This window comes from Rissa tridactyla, chromosome 1 (assembly GCF_028500815.1).
Source record: "Rissa tridactyla isolate bRisTri1 chromosome 1, bRisTri1.patW.cur.20221130, whole genome shotgun sequence".
Lineage (NCBI taxonomy): Eukaryota > Metazoa > Chordata > Aves > Charadriiformes > Laridae > Rissa > Rissa tridactyla.
Genome location: NC_071466.1, coordinates 214,168,419 through 214,190,612, shown reverse-complemented (window position 1 = coordinate 214,190,612; position 22,194 = coordinate 214,168,419). Strand labels below are relative to the sequence as shown.

General features: G+C 48.9%; 1 protein-coding gene across 2 annotated transcripts; it reads left to right on the top strand.

Annotated features, from left to right (window-relative positions):
* Positions 1-1,700: 1,700 nt before the first annotated feature.
* GATA3 (GATA binding protein 3) lies at positions 1,701-22,086 on the top strand. 2 transcript variants are annotated; one of them, XM_054222542.1, is made up of 5 exons: positions 1,701-2,153; positions 4,770-5,306; positions 8,307-8,452; positions 14,073-14,198; positions 20,353-22,085. In XM_054222542.1, the coding sequence occupies exons 1-5, from the start codon at positions 1,913-1,915 to the stop codon at positions 20,635-20,637; spliced, it is 1,335 nt and encodes a 444-aa protein (XP_054078517.1). In that variant the 5' UTR covers positions 1,701-1,912; the 3' UTR covers positions 20,638-22,085. The 2 variants fall into 2 exon arrangements, with proteins under 2 accessions (XP_054078517.1, XP_054078526.1); XM_054222551.1 differs by having other exon boundaries at positions 1,726-2,153; positions 8,310-8,452; positions 20,353-22,086.
* Positions 22,087-22,194: the final 108 nt, after the last annotated feature.

Here is a 22,194-nt window from a genome sequence, read left to right as displayed (position 1 = left end):
GCGGGGGACGGCGGGGGGTCGGCGGGGCCGGGACCGCGGAGCGCTGGGGGGGGGGGGGACCGGGGGTCCCCCGACAGGGACGGGGAACCGCCCTCAGCCCCGCACCCTCCCCGTCCCTACATGAGCCCCGCTGGGACCTCCAGTGGAACAGGGAGGGGGGAAAAAAAAAAACACGCGAAAACACCCCAAAATCGTTTCTCTGCGCGTATATCCTTACAAATAATAATACTAATAAAATCCCTTATGAGACGGAGCAGCTCTAAACCCGTCGGTGTAGGATGCGGGGAAGCTTTATTTTAGGTGGCGCGCCCCCCGACCCCCTATCCTGCACCTGCCGGCTCGGTCCGGGGGACTCCAGTCCCTCTGCGCATCCCCCGCGGTACCGGCGGGAGAACCGACCCGGTCCCCTCCACGCACGACCTCCCAGAGCGGCCAGTCGCTGAGTTTCCCTGCCAGCAGGAAAAGTTATTTTTCCCCTTAAAAAAGGGAGAATTAAAAAAAAAAGAGTAAAGAAAAGAAAAGAAAAGGTGGGGGGGAACTAAGTTGGCGAAAGGGGGCTCCGGCGGGGGCAGCGCGGAGGCGGCCGGTGCGCCCCTCCGGTCCCCTCCTCAGGCGGGGACAGGCTCCGCCTCCCCCGGGCTTATGACACTGGAACCTCCTTAAGTTGCGTCTCGCCACAGCTGTCTGTAAGCACTGAGCCGGCTGGCGCCATCCTGCTCCTTTCAGAAAGAATGCCTTCCCTGTAAAAAAAAAAAAAAAAAAAAAAAAAAAAAAAAGAGGGAGGGAGAAAAAAAATAGGGAAAGAAAAATAAGGCGAGCGAGCGAGCACAATCTGATCTGATCAAGCACTTTCAGCTTCATCCCTCCTGGGTCACATACTGCTTCTCCACCAAGGTTTGTGCGGAATTTCTTTAGCAACTTGTATCGCTTTTTTTTTCCCCCTCCTTCTCCCCCCCCGCCTCTTTCCCCTCTCCCCTTCACCCCCACCCCCTTCTCCATCTCTTTACACCCCCTCCTCGATTTCTTTTCCCCCCCTTCTCTTTTCCCCCCTCTTACCCCCTTCCTGGGTTGCATAATAATTAATGAGCAATCAAAGTGACTCCGGGCTGCGGAGCAGCGAATGGCACAAGTTCTCGCCGGCTTCAGCCGCTGGAGCTTCTCAGGTGCAAATGGAGCAAACAAACAAATAAACAAACAACCGCGGCGACAAAAAAAAAAAAGCTAAAAAAGAAAAAACAAAACAAAACAAGATCAAGAGTAAGAGCTGAGGCGGCAGGAGCGGGGTTAGAGCTGCTCGGCTTCGCTCCGAGCCGGGAGAGGAGAGAGCGAAAGAGAAAGAGGCGCTGGGGAGAGAGAGAGGTGGGTCCAGGGCAGAGCAGGCGCTTCCCAGGGATGGCTGCCGGGGGATGGGATGGGTTTTCTCCTGCCTAAAAAGTCAGGTGCTAAAGTTCAGAACTTCTCAAGCACGTTTCTCTCTCTACCCCTCTCTCTCTCTCTCTCTGCTCCTTCCCTTTCCTCTTTCTCGTTACAGGTGATCAAAGAAGAGAAACATCTGCAAAAGAGCGGAAGATACCGAGGGGATCTCACTTCGTAGAGATTTTTTTTTCCCTGAGTTTGTTTGTTTTCATTTTTTTCTTTTTTTTTGTATTATATTCTTTTTTCCCCTCTTTTTTTTTTTTTTTTTTTTTTTTTGGAATCGATCGTTTATCACCATAAACCCCCAACCCCTCCCTCCACTTTAAACCAAACCTAACCAGAAACATCCCCAAACTCGCCGAGCACTTTCCACTCCCCCCCTTCCCCACCTCTGCATAACTCCAGCACCGTCTCCCCCTCCTATCTCAAGCCCTCCGCGCCTTGCTGAGGAGGAGGAGGAGGAGGAAGAGCAGCGGCGGAGCAGCGAGCGCGGAAGATGGAGGTCTCCACGGACCAGCCGCGGTGGGTGAGCCACCACCACCCGGCCGTGCTCAATGGGCAGCACCCGGACTCGCACCACCCCACGCTTGGCCATACCTACATGGACCCCACGCAGTATCCTCTCGCCGAGGAAGTGGATGTACTTTTTAATATCGACGGACAAGGCAACCCCGTCCCTCCGTATTACGGCAACTCCGTCAGAGCCACCGTGCAGAGATACCCCACGGCCCACCACGGTGAGTGGCCCCCGACGAGACACCGGCTCCCACGGAGCGGTCCCGATCCCCGGCCCGGCCCCGGCCCCCGGCGGCTCCGCGCTGCCCCGAGCCCCGGCCGGCCCGGCTGCCGTCGGGCAGACGCCGGCACCTCTCCTGCCGGCGGGGAAACTACGTCACGGGTGGATTTTGGGGTTGGCTTATTGGGAATAAATCAAAATCCAGGCTTCCTTCCTTCCTTCCCTTTTTCCTTCCTCTTAATCTATTTTTTTAAATCTTTCTTTCTCTTCTTTCTCTTCTTTCTCTTCTTTCTCTTCTTTCTCTTCTTTCTCTTCTTTCTCTTCTTTCTCTTCTTTCTCTTCTTTCTCTTCTCTTCTTTCTCTTCTTTCTCTCTCCCTTTCCCCTCTCTCTTTCTCTCCTTCTTTCTCTTTCCATCCCTTTCATCTTTTTCTTGTTTTCTTCCTCTTTCCCTCTCTCTTTCGCTTTAGTTTCCCCTCCCTCTCTTTAATTAGGTTAGCAGTTAGGGGTTTTTCATACCGTGTTTAGTTTTTGCACGATTAAGCTGCTCTGGAGGAGAAAAGCAAGCTGGAGAGCAGGGGTGTGAAAATGACCCTGCTGTCCTCACGCTTGGGCTATTTCATTTGCACTTGGTGTGCTTGGTTAGGCTGGGGTCGAAACTTTTGCACATGCACCCAGGGCCACACCATGGCATGCATTAAAATTTGGAAAGAGAGAAAGAAAACAAATAAATATGTCATAGTGCAATTAGGTATCGGACCTGGTGTGTTTTCCTGAGGGTCCTGCAGGAAGGTAATGATCCACAAAGTGGATTTTGTTCCTGGGTCACAGCTCTTAGAGAGGAGAGGAAATACCTGGGGCCACTGGGGCCCAGGTCTGCGGAGGGATGAGCGCTTTGGTGGCATCTTTTTATGAAGAATTGGAGAGATCTAGTATTTACAGCAGGAGTTTACTTGTATAGTTAAAAATAAGGGAAAAGAGAAAAATAAAAAAAAAGGAGGGAAATAAGCAGATGCTGATTTGTGAAGCGGGACAGTGACCTCTGTAGTGGCGAAATCTAAAAAACACGAGGTTTGCAGTGGAAATCACGGAGAAGAAAGTGGGATGAGCGAGTGGAGATGGAGCTGAGCCGCGTCCAGGGGGCTGCTCTCAGCCCTCAGCTACTTGTTGAGTGCAAGCCTGCATTAGGCTCTGCTCAGTAACTGCATTGTTCTGCTATTAGTCCCTTTAAAACAATTATTTCTAAGGATCAGCAGCCTTTGTCCCATCTTTCTTTTCTTTTCTTTTCTTTTCTTTTTTTCCAATATATCAGCAGAAAGTGGAAATGCGGTCTCTCTGATCTAGCCTGAATATTATTTACTGTGCTACTTCCTGGAGAAGATAATGAATCTTGACCCTTTCTATTCGTATAACCCACCTTCCCTTCCTTTCGAGCAGTTACTTTCAGTATTGTTCACAAATGTCTGGTAGGGTGCAAACTAGCTTGGAGATTTTCTAGACACACACAAGCTCCAGTGCAAACAGACATGTCCACGCTGCACCAGCTCTTGGACTATCTGTGGCTCTATAGATCTGTGTTTGCTTCTCTGCTTCTGTATATTTAGCCGTCTCTATACACGTATCATGATACCTACAGAGGTTAAGGCTCTCTAGATGTCAATGCATTTCCAGGCACAAACTTGCTCTCCCCCAGTTGAATAACTGTGTTTTTCAGTTTATAGCAATTTGCTCGAGTTGCCGTGGATTTGCGTAGATTTGGCTCTTTGCATATATATATATATATATGTATTTTTAGGAAGGGCAGCGATTAATTTAAAATATTAGGTAGCATCCCTTAAGAACATTTACAACCAAAGAAAACAAGGTTTGACTGCATAAATCTAGTGCGTTATTTTTTTTATTATTTTTTTTTTTTTCAAAGTTCAGGTCTGCATTTTAAAAAATACAAGTGAAGGGTGTCCTGTCATAAGAAAGGTATGGAGAGTTTCTTTTGAGATGGTTGGTACTCTCTGCGTGTGCCATGTCGCCACGGAAAAGCCGTCTAACGTTTTTCGTGGAAGAAAAAAAAGGCAAACTAGGCGGTTTGCAAAGTTGAGCAGCTCTGTTGGAAAGGTTATTATCACGTCTGCGGGCACCTTCTGGTCTTCTTCGTTTGGCCAGAATATTCCCAGGGTTTATAGCCCACGGCTGTGTTCGGGAAATTATTTTGCAGCTAAGAAAAAAAAAAAAAAAGATTTCTGCAGTCGGGGCTTGGCGATTTCACGCAGGATCTTCGCTTCAAGGTCCGCGTGGGATTGTCTGGAGAAGGGAGAGAGGAAAGCGGGGCTCACCAAATCCCGTGTCCCGGGGCTGGCATCCCTGCTCGGGGGGGTCCCGACCCGGAGACGCGGCCCTGAGCAGCATCGGGGCTGCCACCTCCGCCTTATCGCAGCTTTTAAATTTGAATTTTTAAAGGGGATGGGGAACATCGGATATAATTTTATTTGCTCCCTCCCGCATCCTGAGCCCTTTGGGAAGGAGGGGAGGAGGGGATACAGCCCGGCAACCCTGCCGGGGGTGGGTTTGCCAGGGTGGCAAAGGGATTGTAACGGGTGTTTTCGCTGTGCTTTCTCCGAGCAGGGAGCCAGGTGTGCCGCCCCCCGCTGCTGCACGGCTCGCTGCCCTGGCTGGACGGGAGCAAGGCGCTGAGCAGCCACCACAGCGCTTCCCCGTGGAACCTCAGCCCTTTCTCCAAGACCTCCATCCATCACAGCTCACCGGGACCCCTTTCCGTCTACCCACCCGCCTCCTCTTCCACTTTATCCGCCGGCCACTCCAGCCCGCACCTTTTCACCTTCCCACCGACCCCTCCTAAAGATGTGTCCCCGGATCCGTCCATCTCCACCCCCGGCTCCACCGGCTCCACCCGGCAAGACGAGAAGGAATGCATCAAATACCAGGTGTCCCTGGCCGATACCATGAAGCTGGAGTCCTCTCACTCTCGGAGCAGCATGGCCTCTTTAGGAGGAGCCACCTCCTCCGCTCATCACCCCATCACTACCTACCCACCGTATGTCCCAGAATATGGCTCTGGACTTTTTCCCCCCAGTAGCCTCTTAGGAGGATCGCCCACCGGCTTCGGGTGTAAATCGCGACCGAAAGCACGGTCAAGCACAGGTAGGGCTTTTGGCTTCTTCATCCCCGTTGGTTGGGAGAGGAAGCGATGGGGGGGAAGCGGGGGGAGAAAGGGAAAGGCTTCACCCCCCCTCTCCTCTCCTCTCCGCACGCAGAGGGATGCTCACAGGCATCCGTGTGATGAAAGCAGCGGGGGCTGAAGCCCCTGGGAGGGAGGGGGAACGACTTTACCTTCCCCACCCTGCTGGGTTTATAACTAAACTCCCCTTTGTCCAACCCGGGTTGGGGATACAACCGGCCCAGGAACTCAAATTTCCACACACATCCACCCCCCCCGGCTGCCGCAGGGCTCCTGTCCCCGGGGGGGACCCGGCCCCCTGCGCCATCCCGAGTGCCCACGGTGCGCTCAGCTGCGGCGCCTGAGGAGGAAGCGAAACCGAGGGAACCGCAGCATTAGTGTATCTCTCTGTATTTTAATAATGGTACTAAATCCCGGCCAACTTCCCCCGCCTGCCCTCCGCCTCCCTCTTCCCAGGGCCTCTTCCCATGCGGGGAGGGTTTTCCCTGGGGCACTGGGGGAGCTCTCCCACGCAGCCCCCAAGCCCCGTCCAGCTCCGTGACTGGGTCTCCGACCCACCCCCCCCCCCACCCCCGGCTCCCAACGCAGTCCCATCCAGGACCTTGCCAGGGTCTTTGGCCACCTCCCAACGTAAGACCCCCAAAAGCATCCCCCTGTCCGCACCGCTCGCGGAGGGGGGGGGAGCTGGGGGGTCCCAGCGCTGTGCGCACCCCGCGGAGGGGGGCGGGGGTTGCGCGGCTCCCGGCGGCTGATCCCTGCGGGCTTGGACATTTTTGCGTACCGAGGGGTAGTGTGTGAGCCGAGGGGGGTGTGTGTGTGCGCGCAGAGGAAAGGGCGATTAGTCAAAACTCTTTTTTTTTTTTTTTTTTTTTCTTTTTTTGTTTCTCTCTATTTTTTTTTTTCCGAGGAGGCTGCTGCAGGGTTGCCTGGCATGAATGAGATCAGTTTTCAGGGTTTTTCCAGGGTGACATTTACTCTGTCTGTCTGAGCAGGGACTGTCTCTATTTAGCTGATATGTTTGAGCTAATCCAATTATTTTCAGACTGCTGCACGCGACAGTTGCATTGTTTATCCAGCGCCAGGAACTTTAATAGAGTCCGGATGCGGTTAGAGTGACAAAAAAACCCAGACCTGTATGTTTTGTACATGAAAGCGGGAGAGAGAGAGAGAGATGGAGTGAAACAAAAGAGAGGGACAGAGACCCAAACAGCCCCGGAGCGGCTGCCCCGTTTAACCGGAGGGGAACAAAACGACCCGGGTATTAAGGGGAGCGGCTCCCCGCCTGCCCCCGGTACGGACCGGGTGCTGTGTCGGGGTAGGGACGGGTTTATTCTCGCCCCCGATAGGAACCGGGCGATGCTGTGCAGCCCCGGGGCCCGCCGAGCCGCAGCTCCCGCCGGGGCACCGGCTGCGCGGTATTTTCAAACCGTCTTGCCCACTCCCCCAACCCCCCCTCTACCCCGCCTCCTGTTTTCCTTTTGCCACTTTCTGTTACTTTACCTTCTAGAGAGACATCTGCGGTTCGTGATAAACCAACCCCAGGAGCAACACCTTTTTTTTTTCTTTCTTTTTTTTTTTTTTTTTTAAAGTTGATTTTTAGCAAGCTGGGAAGCTCGCAGACAAAGAGTGCTGGAGGAAAAGGGTGTTTTTGCAGGATGAAAGAGGGAGAAACGGCTGCAAATGTCTATATTTTTTTGTTGTTGTTGCTGTTAGAGGTGGGGGGTGAGAGGAGAGGGGTTTAGTGCAAAGGCTCTGGAAAAACGGTTGCCGTTTGTGGTTAGGGCGCGGATGCCTCTTGCTCGAACGCAGCGCGGGCTGGGGCAGCGGGGAGCCGGCTCTCTGCTGAGTTAGCTCAGCTCTGGCCGGCTGAGGTCTTCTGCTGCTCTCAGATGGGCTGGGAGCGTCATTAGGCGCAAGAAAAAAAAAAAAACAACACACACACAACAAACCACCAAACCAACCACCCAACAAAAAACCCGCTTGACCCTCTGAAAGTAGCTGGGAGTCATGGCCGCATCTTCCCAGTTCCCTCCTCCAAGCTGGGAGCCAGTGGGCTGGGGGAAACCCCCTCAGTAGCCTGGGAGAGGGCAGAGAGATGCCAGCAAGAGGGAGAAGGAGGGAAAGACCTCAATCAGGGCTCAGGCAGGCTTGGGGTTGTTTGGGATCCCAAATATCAGGGATCGACCATCAGGCTGCAGATGCGGTGGGGACACGAGACAGGTTTCCGCAGGTCAGGCGGTGGAAGTTTAATTGCAAATTAATCAATAACGGATATTGGTAGAGCGATCGTGTATTGGCTGGGGAGGTGTTTTGGTTATCGCTCTGTGATTATTTTGTGGGTCCTTGATATGGTTTGACTCCAGGCCAAAGGAAGAGCCCCCGTGGCTTATGCATCCCCCCGGGAGCTGGGGCGGTGGTCAAGGAGTGACCTTGGGGTCCACATACACATCAGAAAGGGATGTATGAACTTACATTTGGTATCCATCTCGGGCGGGTTGGAGGCTCCTGCAAGGCCTGCCAAGGTTTGTCCGGTCCATAGGGCAACATGGGGTCTGGAGGGCTGCAGGAGCCCTTAGTCCAGAGATGAAGGGAGATTGCCAGCCCCTACAAAGGAGGGAAGGGTGAGAACTTCTCCAGGGAGCCCCTCAAGCCACCATGGGGTTCAAGCTGTCATTGTCACCATCCTTCTTCTCTGGGACACAGGCCTGATGCCGCCTGTGGAATGGTGCTGGGGAAGCGGCCAGGATCAGGCCCCACCAGACTCCCCCCAGCCTGTGCCAGGGATGTCACTCAGCCATGGCCTTGGGCCCTTGCTTGGACATCCTGAGCTTGGAGAGGACAGGCAGGGTCTGGCATGGCTGGGGCTCTAAAGGGATTGTTTTTTTGGGGAGGAGGGGGGCTTTTTCCCCAGCCCCTTTTACCTCTGCTTTCCCTAAGTGAACTATGTGCTTTCTTGTTTCCAGAAGGCAGGGAGTGTGTAAATTGTGGGGCTACCTCAACCCCCCTGTGGAGAAGAGACGGCACCGGGCACTATTTGTGTAACGCCTGTGGACTCTATCACAAAATGAACGGGCAGAACCGGCCCCTGATCAAACCCAAGAGAAGACTGGTGAGTCGTCTCCTTTTTTTTTTATTCTTTCTCTTCCCTCTGCTGCAACTTTTGCTCCTTGTCCACATCCTGGGATGGAGAGGGGAAGCTCAGCCAGCTTCAAAATCTGGTCCCGCTGCATCAGAGGGCTGGGAGGGGGCGATGCTCGGAGAGATGCTCCCAACGCTGTGGGCCTCGGTTGTCCGGTCCTCTCACAAACTGCAAAACAAATTAAAAAAATAATCAAGATCCAGGGCTTCTTGCAAAGCAGGACTAGGTTTTCTCCCAAGTCGCAATGGGGCAGATGCACAGAGGTCCTGGATGGTGACCTAAGGATGGGGCTCTTTCCAGGGGACAAGGGCAGAGTAATAATTTTCTATTGACCAAAGAGATTATCAGGAGAACAGGATTTCTCCTGGGCTCTCCACGCTGCTGTCCTCCCCTTCCCAAGACTGTCTCCATCCTCCTTGGCCAACAGTGTCACGGAGGGGGGGACCCAAGCTGGGTACCAGGTGCCACCAGGGCATCAGCCAGACCTTGGTCCTACAAAGCACTCGGCTGATGGTTCCTGGTGCCACTTGAACCTGGTGTGGTCATTTGTACCCGAGCCCTGTGGGTCTCAAATTGTGTCGTTCCCCTCCGAGTCAGTGTGAGCGAGGACACAAGGTAGGGGATGGCAAAGCCCGGTGAGTGTGCGAAGTCCAGCACGTGCTGGGGGTCACAGAAGTTGGAGGAAGACGAAATGCACGGGTAAATATCGGAAATAATAGTTGCGAGCCTCAAGACTGTACTACGTACAGGCAATACGGGCTACAGCATCCCCAGCGATCTATTTATGAATTTCCCTGGAAGCCACAAAAAGGTCTGGAAGCTGTGGGCATGGCTAATAAATGCGTTGAAGTATATTTGGCAAATAATCAGGCAAACCACAAGGGCAAAAAATATATCAAGCAAGGGGGGGAAAAAAGTACATTCCCTGCTTGCGAAGTTATTGAATGTTTCGAATCGAGGCACGTTTGGTTTCGTTCGGATTAAAGAAGTAGACGGGCTCCTGGGGGCGGCTCGGAATGAGGAGGAAAAGTGGTTCTGTGGAGTTTCTGAGCTGATGGATGGATCCGGCCGGTTGCGTGAGGCTTGTGTGCGGCACGGCCGGATCCTGCAGGCAGGAGAGGGGTGGTTCGTTGGCCTCATGTTCCCCGTGAAGGTGCTCACGGCTTCGGTCCGGCACCTCTTAGGCAGGGATTCAGCTTCCTCACCTGTGAGATGCCCGCAAAATTGGACCACTGTTATTCCCACAAGGGGCCAGGAAGCATTTGCAGGACACGGCCCCAGGAGGGGTTACGCTGCGAGGGGCAGCGGCGGCGGATCTCTCCAGCTGTGCAGGTTTTGGGGAAGATGCGGGTTTGCTTCTCTACCCCCAAACTTCCCACGGGCGAAACCTCTCCCTGCCTTCCTATACGGGCTTTGCCTGTGTAGGAAAAAGCTGGTTTCTCTCATCTTTCAGAGCCTTGTTAGAAAAAAGGAAAAGCTTTCTAGGGAGGGAAGTGCGGGCTGGGATTTTTAATTTTTTTGGTCAGCTCTCTTGTTCTCTTCTCCTCCTCCCCCCAGCCCTTCCGTCTTAAACACACACACACACACCTCGTTTTCTTTTCTATTTTTTTTTTCCTCGTTCTCTCTTTATGTGTAAAGTTAACTTCCTAGGAAAAAGCTGCCGGATATCTGAGCCCTGGAGATAACTCCTAAACAACAGCTCCATTTCCCCAGCCCAAACACACGGGAGCTTGAGCGTATCCAAACAAGCGGAGGGGGAGGCAGAATAGGAAAGTGGCTGGAAAAGGGGGGGAGAGCTTTCAAAAAGTGTCTGATGGAACCACGAAAGAATGTCCCGAGTCACCCTCAGCCCGGCACATGTAAAATGAACTGTATAAATAAATACATTGTAAAAGGTCATTCTTGGGGGGGAAAAAAAAAGAGAGACAGAAAAAAAGTAGAGAGACCTTGTCTTGCATAATCACTCCATCTCGGGCATTTTAGTTAAAGTTTAAGTTACAAAAAGTTCCTATTCTTTGAATGCAGTCTTTGCTAAATGGGAACTGTAGATTTTTATATATATATATATATATTTTTTTTTTTTTCCTGGGGAAAAGAAAAAAAAAAAAAGAGGCAAACATTTCTAGCGCTGGTTGCCTCTATATTTATTTCCCTTGCTAACCTCCTCCTCCAAAAAAAATAATATCAGAAGGTACGAAAGCTGGGCCCGTGTTTGCATTTTGTGTGCGTGGCTGTAGGTGTGCGTGGCTGTAGGTGTGCGTGTGTGTCTGTGGCTTGACTTGATCCCTCCTGATGGGTGTAGGCGAGCGGGCTGGGGAAGGCGGCGTGTGTGCGGAGGCTCAGGGTGGGGACCCAGCGTGTGGTCCTCTCCCTCTGCCACAAGTTTCCTGCCTGACCTTGGGCTGGTTTTGTAGGCTCTGATCCCGGGCACGCTGAAACTAATGACAGGACTCCGATGGGTTGGAGGGGGAAGGCAAATCAGCCCTCAGATGCTGAGAATCCAGCTCAAGACTTACTAAATTCAGTGGGAGTTTTTGTGAGGGCTTCCTTTAGGGGAGATGGATGGAGCCTTGTCGGCCGAGGGGACTCAGAGATCTCTGCTTCATCTTGAGGTGGAGGTGGAAGATCTGGAGATGTTGGCAGGGGGATGAGGAACAGGCGGGTGGTACCACATCACCACTTGGCTTAAAAGGTCTACAACCCCTTTAGAGACTGTTTCTGTCCCCATCGAAGCCAGTGGCAGCCCTGTAACTGAGATAAAACATTCTTTTGGATTTTCTTCCTTTCCCTGCCCATGTGGATGCAGAGCTCTCCGCTTCTGTGTCCAGCCACGCTGGTTTTGGAAGGATTATAGCCAATTCCTCAGAAGGCACATGCACGTGTAGTCTTATTTTAGGAAGCTGATGCTTGCAGCTTTGTGGGTACCCTATGTAAATCCAGACACCCAAAATGCCCCTTAATTAAACATCTTTATCAGTGCTTGGTTCCTCCTGCACTGTCCTCAATTCCGACTTCTCATTAGCGAAGTTATGCCCTCGCTCCCATGCAATGGGGCCATGGGGTCTGGCCCTACAGATGATATAGGGCACCCTATTAGTCATCCCATTACTTACATGGTCAGGCTCTGGTTGGTGATTAAGTGTCAATGGATGCCATCGCTGGGAGCTTTTACAATAGTGATATTATTCATTGTTTCCTGCCCGCTGCCGGTGTCTCTGGTATAAGTTGGTACAGCATAAAAGGTACAGTCTGGGACCGAAAGAGCACGGAGTTTAAAATATTCAGCTAATGACGCTGAATTTTTGTAGGGGAAACACGGCAGATGGAAAAGGTTTTAGAGAAGACAGTGGATGTTGTGATTTATTCGTTTATTTAATGTCAGAGTTTGTTTGAAGGTAGCACGGTGGCGGCCAGGCGTGTCTTTAAAACGCACTTGCCGTAAGAGAAATTACGGCGAGCGCCATGCAGAAACCCCAAATATCTTCAAAGGGGATGTTTCCCCTGTGTGGGCTGAGTCAAATATCACTGGTTTTTAGAAATTTCCTTAGGCTTGATTTTTGACTCTGATAAAGTGCAAAGCTGCCATCAAGAGACTCAATCCAGCCCCTGAGCCACCCGTGCTGGCTGGGGGGAGCCGGGGGGGGGGCAGAGACCTACAGACTCGACCGCCGTGTCTCAGTGAGAGCCTGGCTCTGCAAGATGTGGTCTCCCTCCTGTCTTCGAAGCACGCGTATTTACCCAGTCTGGGGCCGTGGCGCGGTCCGGAGGAGGTCAGGACCGAGGTGTGTGTGCACACATCTGCTGGGGGCTCTGCTGCTCATGGTGGGATGCTTCAGCTTCTCCCACCGGCACCGGGATTTTTGCAACCAAAGACGCTGTGTGCCTTTCCCAGCTCCTGCTTGTTATCAACATGGAGAAATCATCTAAAGACCTCCTTGGGCTTGAGGTCGGCTCGTTTTACCATGGTTTATGGCCAGGCAAAATGGAACCCTCCCCACGGGCAGCCGGTGAGAGCCCCTTGCCATCAGATCAGGCTCTCTGTGATGCTTCCTAATGCTCATGGGCATCATATTTATTTATTTTTTAGACAGTCCTTTTTGTCTAATTAAAAGGAAAAAAAAAAAAAAGAATCCTACTCTATCTAAAACAAAACCAACCCGTCCTCTCTCCACCTACACCGCATTCAATTATGATTAAAATTGCAACATGACCTAACAAGAGTTGGTATTAACGCTAGCGCTGTGCCAGTGTCCATGTTTGCATTTTGGGTTTGTTGTACGGTATCCAAAGATGCGGTATTTTATTTATTTATTTATTTATTTTTCCTTTTAGAATGTTGGATGCGCTACAGTGTGCGGCTGTGTGGGGTGAGGGGTAAATTTGAAACAGTGAGAGCACAAAAGAGAGTATTAAAGGCTCAGTTCTGCAAGGTGCCAAGCATTGCTATGATCTGGCAAATCGCTTGAGCACATGTTTTAACTTTAAGCACATGAGCAGTCCCATTGAAAGCGACGCATCGGGATGAAATCAGAGCTCTGGGACTGTGTCATATTGATGGAGAAGCGATAGGATGGGGATCTAAAGGTCTTTTTTTAGGCGCTGTAGGCACTCGCACACAGGCAAGCATGCATACGCGTTCACACAGAAGTCTGCAGACTCCTTTTCCTCCTTCAGCGGCAGAAGGACAATTTGTTTGCTGAAGTTACAATTTTTAAATGATAAGCACGAATTCATGCATGTGAAAGAGAAGCGCCTTTGCTAAATTTGGCTTTGCTAAATCATTATCACAGCTAACAAAAAACCTTCTTTACACACCCTTGACATGTAGACCTTTTTCTTTTTTTTTCCCTTGTCCCTCCCCCTTTATTAAATGGTAAATTCTTCTTTTGGGCTCATTACCAGTCCTTAAATAAACATGAAGGTTTAGGCTGCGAAAGGCTGTAATTAAAAAGTTGGGATTCTCGCTCTTTGCCACAGTGTTATTTCCGATCTGGAGCCTGTATCCTTTGAAGCTCAGTTGAGTTTACGGGACCGGGCCGTGCTTGCGGTCGGACCCGGCCAGCAGCTGCCCACCAAGCCCAGTGCGGGTCTCACCCGGCGCTGGCTGGAGCCGGCGTGACTCATGCCGTTGACTCCAGCAATTGTTGGTTCAGGCCCTGACTACAGAATTAGACCCCTGGGGGGGCTGAGAGAATTAAGATGGAAAGACATTTTGGCATTTAAATAATATTTTCCCCTCTGGAATGGGCTGTGCCAGTGCTGCTAATTTTGATGAGTTCTATCAGAGGTTTAGCACTCACTTTTAGGATGCCCTTTGGCACCTGATTCAGTTCATATATAATTTGGGATTAAAGTACCTCGGGGATTTTTTTCAGAATTATTATTTGTTCTCACAAGCCAGTTTCTGGAGGCCTCTGCCGATGTGCGTCAGTCTTGCAGAGTTGATGTTTTCTTTCTCAGCAATTTTGCTGATTGCATCTTTTTTTTTTTTTTACTTTTTACATTTTTTTTTTTATTTTATTTTTTTTTTTAACATGAGTGCTTTTCTCTCCCTCTCCTCTTCCCCTGTCTCTCCCCCTCCTTCCCACAGTCTGCAGCCAGGAGGGCGGGCACGTCCTGTGCGAACTGTCAGACCACCACTACCACCCTGTGGAGGAGAAATGCCAACGGCGATCCCGTCTGTAACGCCTGCGGGCTCTACTACAAGCTGCACAATGTAAGTGTGACTGTAACGCTCAATAGCGGGGCCTCAGTTTCGGCCCTCCGAGGTCAAAAGTCTTCCTTGACTTAAGGATTTCCAGTCTCGGGTGGTGCCAGGACCTCCGTTATCTCTTTGGGGACCTTAGGGGTTGGAGCGATGAGGCGGCATCCCCTCAAATGTAGGCGATCCGACTTGGGGAGGTATAAAACAGGGCTGTCCATGGGTAATGTTAGAGCTTTCCCATGCCCGAGCCAAGAAAGGAGGGGTGGATCGACACAGAGAGACATTATCCGCTGCTGATTGGGTTCAGTGTATTGGAAAAGACAACACGCCGTCCTGCAAGCTGATACCCCTTCTACGCGTAGCTTTGTTCTTCCAGCAAATACAAACTCTGGAAAAAAAGCAAAATGTGCCAGCAACTATTTAGATCTTTCCTGGGTTTGTGGCTGCCTTTGTCCAGTCCCTCCACCCATCCCCGAAGATGATTTATTTAGGTCTTGTGTTTGCCCCGGTTGACGCAAGCAATTCCTAAACCGAAAAAGGACTTGATTTAGTTAGTGGGTTGCAAAGTCTGCTCAACCTGTGGTGTGAATTTTAAAGTGTCCGTCATGGAAGGGAAGAAAAAATGAAATGAAATGGCTGGCAGATTTAATCTAATATCACTATGCAAAGCCAGCTTGCAGGAACCAGGGATATGTGCCCCAGGGAAAGAGCTAAAGGGATCTGGAAAGTCTTCTACTGAATAATGCTGTTAATAAAGGAGTCTTAAGGCTACTCCTGTTACTCTCATTCCACATGTGGCATTAGAATGATTCTTATGTCAGAAGAAGGAAAAGACTTTCAATTTCTCTGCTTTGATATAACTTCTTTTTTTTTTCTCTAGTGGTCGTTTGCTTTATGTATGACACAGAAATCTCGGGCTCTGCTTTGCCCTCATGTCCACCCACGCAAACACATCAAAGGCAGATCGGGTTTCATGGGGCACCCAACCCTTGTGGTGTCTCAGTCCCTTCCATTTGTTATTTCAAACTCTTTGGTTTCTTGGGATGAGTAAACAAGTTTGTATTAAGTAGGAAAAAAAAAACAACCAACCAGGCTAATTTTTCACCTGTTCTGTGAGAGGCATCTCTCTTGGAAAAAAGGAAAACGTGTTTACCCTTTAGTGGGAAGGTGTCTCAGCACGTTTTGAGTCCTATGTAGCAAGCAAAGCTTGTCATTAAACTCTCAGTGTGATCACTGCAAACAAAGGAGTTGGATCCGGAGTGAAAGCTCTCAGAATATCACAAGGATATGTTCTGCTTGCTCTTTTCATGGCAAGAAGGGAGCAAGGTCAGCCAGCTTCACTGTGTCTGTGCTTGTAGCCATCAGTGGTAGGACTTAAATCACATAGCTTGGGAGACCAACAGTAGGGAGACCTATACCTGACCTTCTTCCCCAGTACCACCTTTGCAGAAAATAGGCTTTTCTCAGGTGCCATTAATTGGACCTGATGGACATGCCTATGTTTGGAAGAGGTGATTTGTATCCTTGAAGATGGTGTAGTTTCTTCCCATGGCTACAAAGGTTGGCAGAATGATGAGTTCAGGTGTGTCTACCTGTATTGTAGACATCTGAGTGGAGGAATCCCCCCTAAAGTGTCTAGAATGGTGTTTGAGTGCTGAGGTTCTCCAGAAACGGGCCTGCAAGAGCACATCTTTTTATTTTTCACGCTAACATTGTGAACCCAGTTGGCCTGAATTGACCCCTAGATCTACTGTTTAGGGAAACTCCGATCCAGCTGTGAAATTTGTGACATGGGGCAGGCCTTGGGCACATTGGAACCATTTTTATATTCATTAAAAACACCAACAGCTGCTTAAAGCACAGTTACTTACCAAAGTCAAGTAGTATCTTGCCTTATGAGCAACTCCATTAATGGGACCTGCTTAAATGAAACCCCTAGAGGACTGAGGTACTGCGTGCAGCAATGTAACTAGTCAAGGATACTAAAATCTGGCTATGAGTGGGTAGATCCTTTTTTAAAAACTTTTTAAAGATGTTAATTTTTACTGCAGTGAGAAATAGGCAACATCACAGCCTATAGTCCTTGAACATATGACTCTCATCTTTAAAGGTCCATGATGGTGGAGCATTGGAGCATTATTCTGCAGCCCAAATGACTGTAGAGACCGTAACTGTGAAGGCCACATTGTGCTTCAGAAGCTAAATATGAGTGAGTTGTTTGTGACAAGTGGCAAGGAGGTGGTAGCTTCATGAAGATGCCTTCTCCTTTTGGCTGCTGTGAGGCAGGACCTAGGCAGCTGTGCTACCTGGTGTTTCACCACCTGTGCTGGTGAATGGTACCAGCATCATCCTTTGATCAACTCAAGGCAGGGAGGAAGTTTGGTGGTTGCATGTGGACAAGGCTCCTTGGCTGGTGCAAATTGGTCTGGTCTGTTAAAGTGCAAGACTGGTTTGTGTAGGCTGTGGTCCTGCTCCCTTTGTGTATCTCATCTGCATCGGTTCTCCATCGGGAGAGGTGTCAGAAATGGAGAGGATCATCATCGTGTGTCCCTCCCAAGCAGCTGAATATTTCTGCGCAGATGTGCCTCAATGCCAGTGGAAAGTCTTTAGCTGCTCAGAAGATGCCTTCACCCTGTTTCAGGACAGGTTGTAGCAAATTCCTGGCTGCTTTTTTACCCCCTCCCCCCATTTAGGGTCTTCTTTGGGTTTAATGAATTTTTCTTGGACCTTCAGATCATTAAGGCATTATAATAGTTTGATGGATCTGAAGATGAAACTTACCCAGTTTTTCAGTCCACACCGGGAATGATTGCAGTGAAAAGACTGTATCTTCACGGGGCTATATTTTCATGGAGCTATTTTTTTTTTCATGGGGCTATATCGGTTTGTTTTACTGTTGATTCCCACAGCTTAAGCAAACCCATTTGTCAGTAGGATATAAGCAATCATCATAATAGTCTTGGGGTGCGTTTAGTGAAGCTGCTGGCATTTCTCCCACTGACTTCAACAAGAGCCGGCTCCATTAACACCAGTATTAACAATGACTAATATTTCACATTGATATGGTGCCTTTCATCCCGTGGCATCCCAGAGTGCTTTCTAAGATACAGCCAGCCTGGAAGATTAACCCAACATTGTAATGACTATGTCTGAAGGATAAATCCGCTTCAGTGACAGGACCTTATTGAGGTCAATGGCAAAATCCCATTGTCTTCAGCCAGAGTAAGATCAGACCTATAATGTTTAAGACTATCCCCTGGATTTGATCTGTTCAATGTGAGGTTCTCGTCCTTGTTATTTTAGTCCTTCTGAGAAGTGGGATTGAGCCTCCGCTCACTTCAGGGATGGGTGGGAGTGTACCTTGCTGGAGGTGCAAAACTAACTGGCCTGTGCCCATAGAAATGAGTGAGTTGCCATCGTTTTTGGTAAAAAGTCCTCAGAAAAGGCCTCTTTCACAATATCCTAAAGCAGGGCTACGCGTCCCAAGAGCAGAGCAGTCGGTATTTCGCATATGATAAAACAAAGAGCATAATTCCTGCCCATAATTAATTGGCTCCATCTGAAATTAATGAATTTCATATACATGTGTTTGGCTGGTTTAATTTTAATTTAGCATGTGTTTGTCATTTTTATTACAATGAATTTTCATGGAGAAGGTCTTCCCTCCGGGTCTCTCGTTTCTCTACCCCAGAAAGAGAGATGGCTTCGTGGCTTTGATGTTTTGGGGATCGCTTCAACTCTGCTGTGACTGGCCTTTGAAGTCACTGGAAAAATTTTCCAGCTTGCTGCTGTGGCTGTGCTGGTCTCACTCCTCCTGACATTTATCCGAACCCTTATTTGTTTGGCACTTGGGTCAAGTACCTGCTAGGAGGTACCACATACATCGGGATGGTGTGTCCAGCTAATATCTTGGATGGCATCTCTGTCCCCAGCACTGGCTGTGGCTTTGTCACCATCGTGAGCAAAACTGTCATTCACATCCTTAAGTTTCACACCACATCACTGCCCGGGCCAATCTGCTCTTAGTGAAACGTGAAAGACATTGCTTTGGGGAAGTGGTTATTGTCCTGCAGGACACGACACCAAGCTACTCAGGGTCAGGATCCCATGATTGCTCCAAGAGCCAGCACAGCTGGCTACACAGTCCTAGCACCAGGCTGATGTTGCTTTGACACCACCAGCTCCTGATTTCGCACGTTTGCTGTTTCACCTGGAAATCAATTCTGGCTGCCCCTGAGGCTTTGTGTCAGAATACAAATCCTCATTAGGAGCTTCCTCCCCAAATCTGAGCTGGATTCATCAAGGATTGAGACTTCCAGGTCTCCTCTAGCATTGCTGCCTGGTGGGGCTTTCCTGGGGCTTCCTCCTGGCTTTGAACCTGGGCAACACGTCCCTGCTGGCTGACTTAAAGCAGGGCAGGCAAAGATTTCCCATCCCAGCCATCCAGCTGGAGCAAAGGGCCTGCCTTGTGTGTGTATCCCTGTTCCCTCGACGAGGACAGGAAGCCAGGGAGACGGGTGATGTTGTATTTAAAGCCCGTGACATTTGGGGTTTTTGCTTGTTGCTGCCCCAGGGCTGCTGTTGGGCTGTGCTTGGGCAGCTTTCTCCCTCCTACCTTTAGCAAGCAGGGCTGCTCCCTCCATCTCCCTTTATCCAGAGGTAGAGGAATCAGCCTTTTATTCACCCATTTTTAGGATGAGGTGAAGTTTCCCACCACTGCTGGTACGGAGAACATGGGGTCACTAATTCATACTGGGATGAGGAAATTATGAAAGCCTAAATTGGAGCAGATGAGCCTGGTCCTTTCTCTCCTCGTGCCTCCATCCCCATGTGTAACAGGGAGCTATTGTATCCCTGCCTCCCTGGGGAGAGAAATCCATGAATGATTCCCATGCTGCAGGGAAAGGCACCGACCAGGGGCTGATAAGCACGAAGTGAAACTCTACTGTGAGCTGGAAGAAGGGATTGCTTTGTCCCTTGCTCTGATTTAAGATCTTATGAGCGAAGATCTGCTCAGGACCCTTGCAGGAACCTCTTTTCGTTGTCCTTCAGCGGGGTTGAGACAGTAGTTGCTAGTCGACAGCGGATCCATCTTTTTCCCCCTTTTCTCCCTTTTGCAGAACATCCCTCGGCACTGTTGTGTGCTCACATTTCTTAAGAGAAGTAGTGTTCAGCCCTGGGGGGGTTTCTGGGCTCTGCTGTGATGGGTGAAATTCTACAGAGGAACCAGCGCAAGACCTATAGAACTCTCTGTGTAGACTCCCCAGTCCAGATTTCTGAGGGTGTTTATGGATGTTGGATGCATAAAACCTTTCCCAAGTGTGGTCTTTGGGGCTTTCACAGCACCTGTGCTAATGCATGTTGTGGTGCTGGCTCTCTATGTAGCAATAGGAGTTTTTTCCAGGAGGTTCAACAATCCTTTTGCTGTTGTTTCCCAGCCCGGTTGGTCATTGCAGCTGCTTATGTCCATGCAGAAGGTTATAATGCTTAGGTTTCCTATAGATATGTCTGCATGAAAGTAGAAAATACTCTACCAGGCAGCACAGATACCTGTTTCAGTACTCCCAAAAAAACCTGGAAGGCTTTAAAAATAAAATCGTATCGGCTGAAGTAAACCCCAAAGTATGGTCAGAGCAAAATCTTTCCAAAGTGGACAAATAAGACAAATACCTGTCACTTTTGTGAAGAGTTTGCCCAGATCCCTAATGCCGCTGTGAAAGTTTGAGACCCCTAGTAGCACTGAAATCCCAGCAGCTGTTGTCGCTAATGGTTTTAGATCAGTCAGGAAGCCTTGGGGTAAGCCGGTGTCTGCAGGGAATATTTCCAGGTGATAATGATTGGTTTCGTTCCTAAACACGGTGCAATTACCTAATGTGCAGATAGCTGAAATTTTTCAGCCGCTGCGAGTTATTCGAGTATGTTTTGCAGCCGTGAGGCTCTGCCAGCAATTTTCTGTCATCTTATCTTCAGAAATTTAGGATTTCTTGCTGGGATCTGCATTTTGGGATGGGAGTTGGGGAGAGGTTGTGTAGCCGTGGCGTGCAAGGGGAGGAAGTGGGCTGCTAGGCGCATCCCCGGGGCTGCCCGGGCGTGGGATACACGAATCCCACGGTGATTTGGGGAGAAGGGATGGAAGCACAAAAAAAAATAATTGATTTTTGTTTAGATTAACAGACCCCTGACTATGAAGAAGGAAGGAATTCAGACCAGAAACCGAAAAATGTCTAGCAAATCCAAAAAGTGCAAAAAGGTCCATGACAACCTCGAAGACTTTCCCAAGAGCAGCTCCTTTAACCCCGCCGCCCTCTCCAGACACATGTCCTCCATCAGCCACATTTCACCTTTCAGTCACTCCAGCCACATGCTGACTACACCGACACCGATGCATCCTCCATCCAGCCTCTCCTTCGGACCTCACCATCCTTCCAGTATGGTCACTGCCATGGGTTAGCGAGAGACTCCCCTGCTGAATGCTTACGGTCTCAAAATGAGATTTACTTTATATACTTGCATTTTTGCAGGCGTGCGGTTATGGGTCTGACATCCCGAATCAAATGGGAGGGGGAAAAAAGAATTAAAAAAAAAAAAAAAAAAAAAAAATGTTATTTGAAGGCGTAAGAGAGAGAAAAAAAAAATTAAAAAAACTCCGAAAAAACCACAAAAAGCACAAAAAAGGAAAAAAAAAAGAAAAAAAGAGAAAAAAGTAAAAAAAAAAAGGTTTTAAAAAAGTGATGTTTGCCACTTTTTAAAGGAACTCACTATGGCGTCTATGTATTCTTACCCACTGAATCTGGATACCATTTGTGAATAAGCCATTCAGAACTTGCATTCCCTATTGGACAGGATCTCTAGTGCTGTGAAAAAAATAATAAAATAAAATAAAAAACGCTGAACATTGCATATAACTTATATTGTAAGAAATACTGTACATTTGAGGAAGACTTTATTGCATCTGAGGAGCTGTAAAGAAAAAGGCATGAAGGACTCCGAGAGATTTTTTTTTTAAAGGAAAAGAAAAAAAAAAAAAGAGGACGGGAGGACAATTTAAGAACCAGAAAAACAAACAATGCAGACCAAGAGGAAACGCGGTCTTATGAACAAATGGACCAACTGCCAGTCATGTCTTCTCCTTTTATTTTATTTTAATTTTGGTTTTTTTGGTTGGTTTTTTTTTTTGGTTTTTTTTTTCGGTTTCTTTTTTGTTTCCGGGGAGGGGGAGGGGGCTGGCTAGAACGGTTTTGATGATGCATTAACTAACTAACTAATTAAATAAATAACTAAATAAATAAAACCTGTAGGGAGATCATTCATTTCGGGCCATGGGCCTTTTACATAGGAAGTACCAATGGTGTCAGGCAATCAGTGTTAACATGCGGACATTGCCAACAAGGGGTTTTCAGATAGCCATTCTCCAGGTCTATACGCATTGTGAACAAGTTCCTGTAATTGTTGTTTGTATGTATAATTCAACGCACCAAAATAAGAAAGATGTAGATTTATTTCATCCTATTATACAGACTGAATGGTTGTACAAATTTATTTACTGCTAGTGATAAGACCTGCTTTTTTTGTTTTGTTTTCATATTTTTTCCTCCTTTTTTTTTTTTTTTGAGAATAAACTAGATTAAATTCTGTTGACTTAAAAGTGTTTTGTGCTTGGGGGTGGGAAAGGGAATATGTTTCTTTCTTTATTAATTTTTTTTGGTTTCAATTTGTTTTGATGGTATTTATTACGTAGTTACCACGGGTACGGGAATGTGTGTCTCTGCGCTCATGCTGACAGCCAAACACAGTGTTTGCGGTGGCTTGATAAAAGAAAAACACGGAACAAAGGAAAAAAAAAAAGCAACCCTCAAAAATAAATGGACTGCATGTTAGTGTAACCCCACTGTCCGGTGTGTGCTCCCTGTCCCTCGAACCCCAGCCCAGCCGCTGCCCCTGCCTGACGTCGGGCTCCCACGTGGGATGGGTCCCTTTTGGTCTCAGTCAACCATGGCCACCCAGGTGG

Excerpts from the sequence above, each read along its gene's own strand:
- GATA3 (XM_054222542.1), top strand. The coding sequence starts at position 1,913 with ATGGAGGTCTCCACGGACCAGCCGCGGTGGGTGAGCCACCACCACCCG. Across the intron at positions 8,453-14,072 it reads TCAAACCCAAGAGAAGACTG|TCTGCAGCCAGGAGGGCGGG; the intron begins GTGAGTCGTCTC and ends TCCTTCCCACAG. Across the intron at positions 14,199-20,352 it reads TCTACTACAAGCTGCACAAT|ATTAACAGACCCCTGACTAT; the intron begins GTAAGTGTGACT and ends ATTTTTGTTTAG.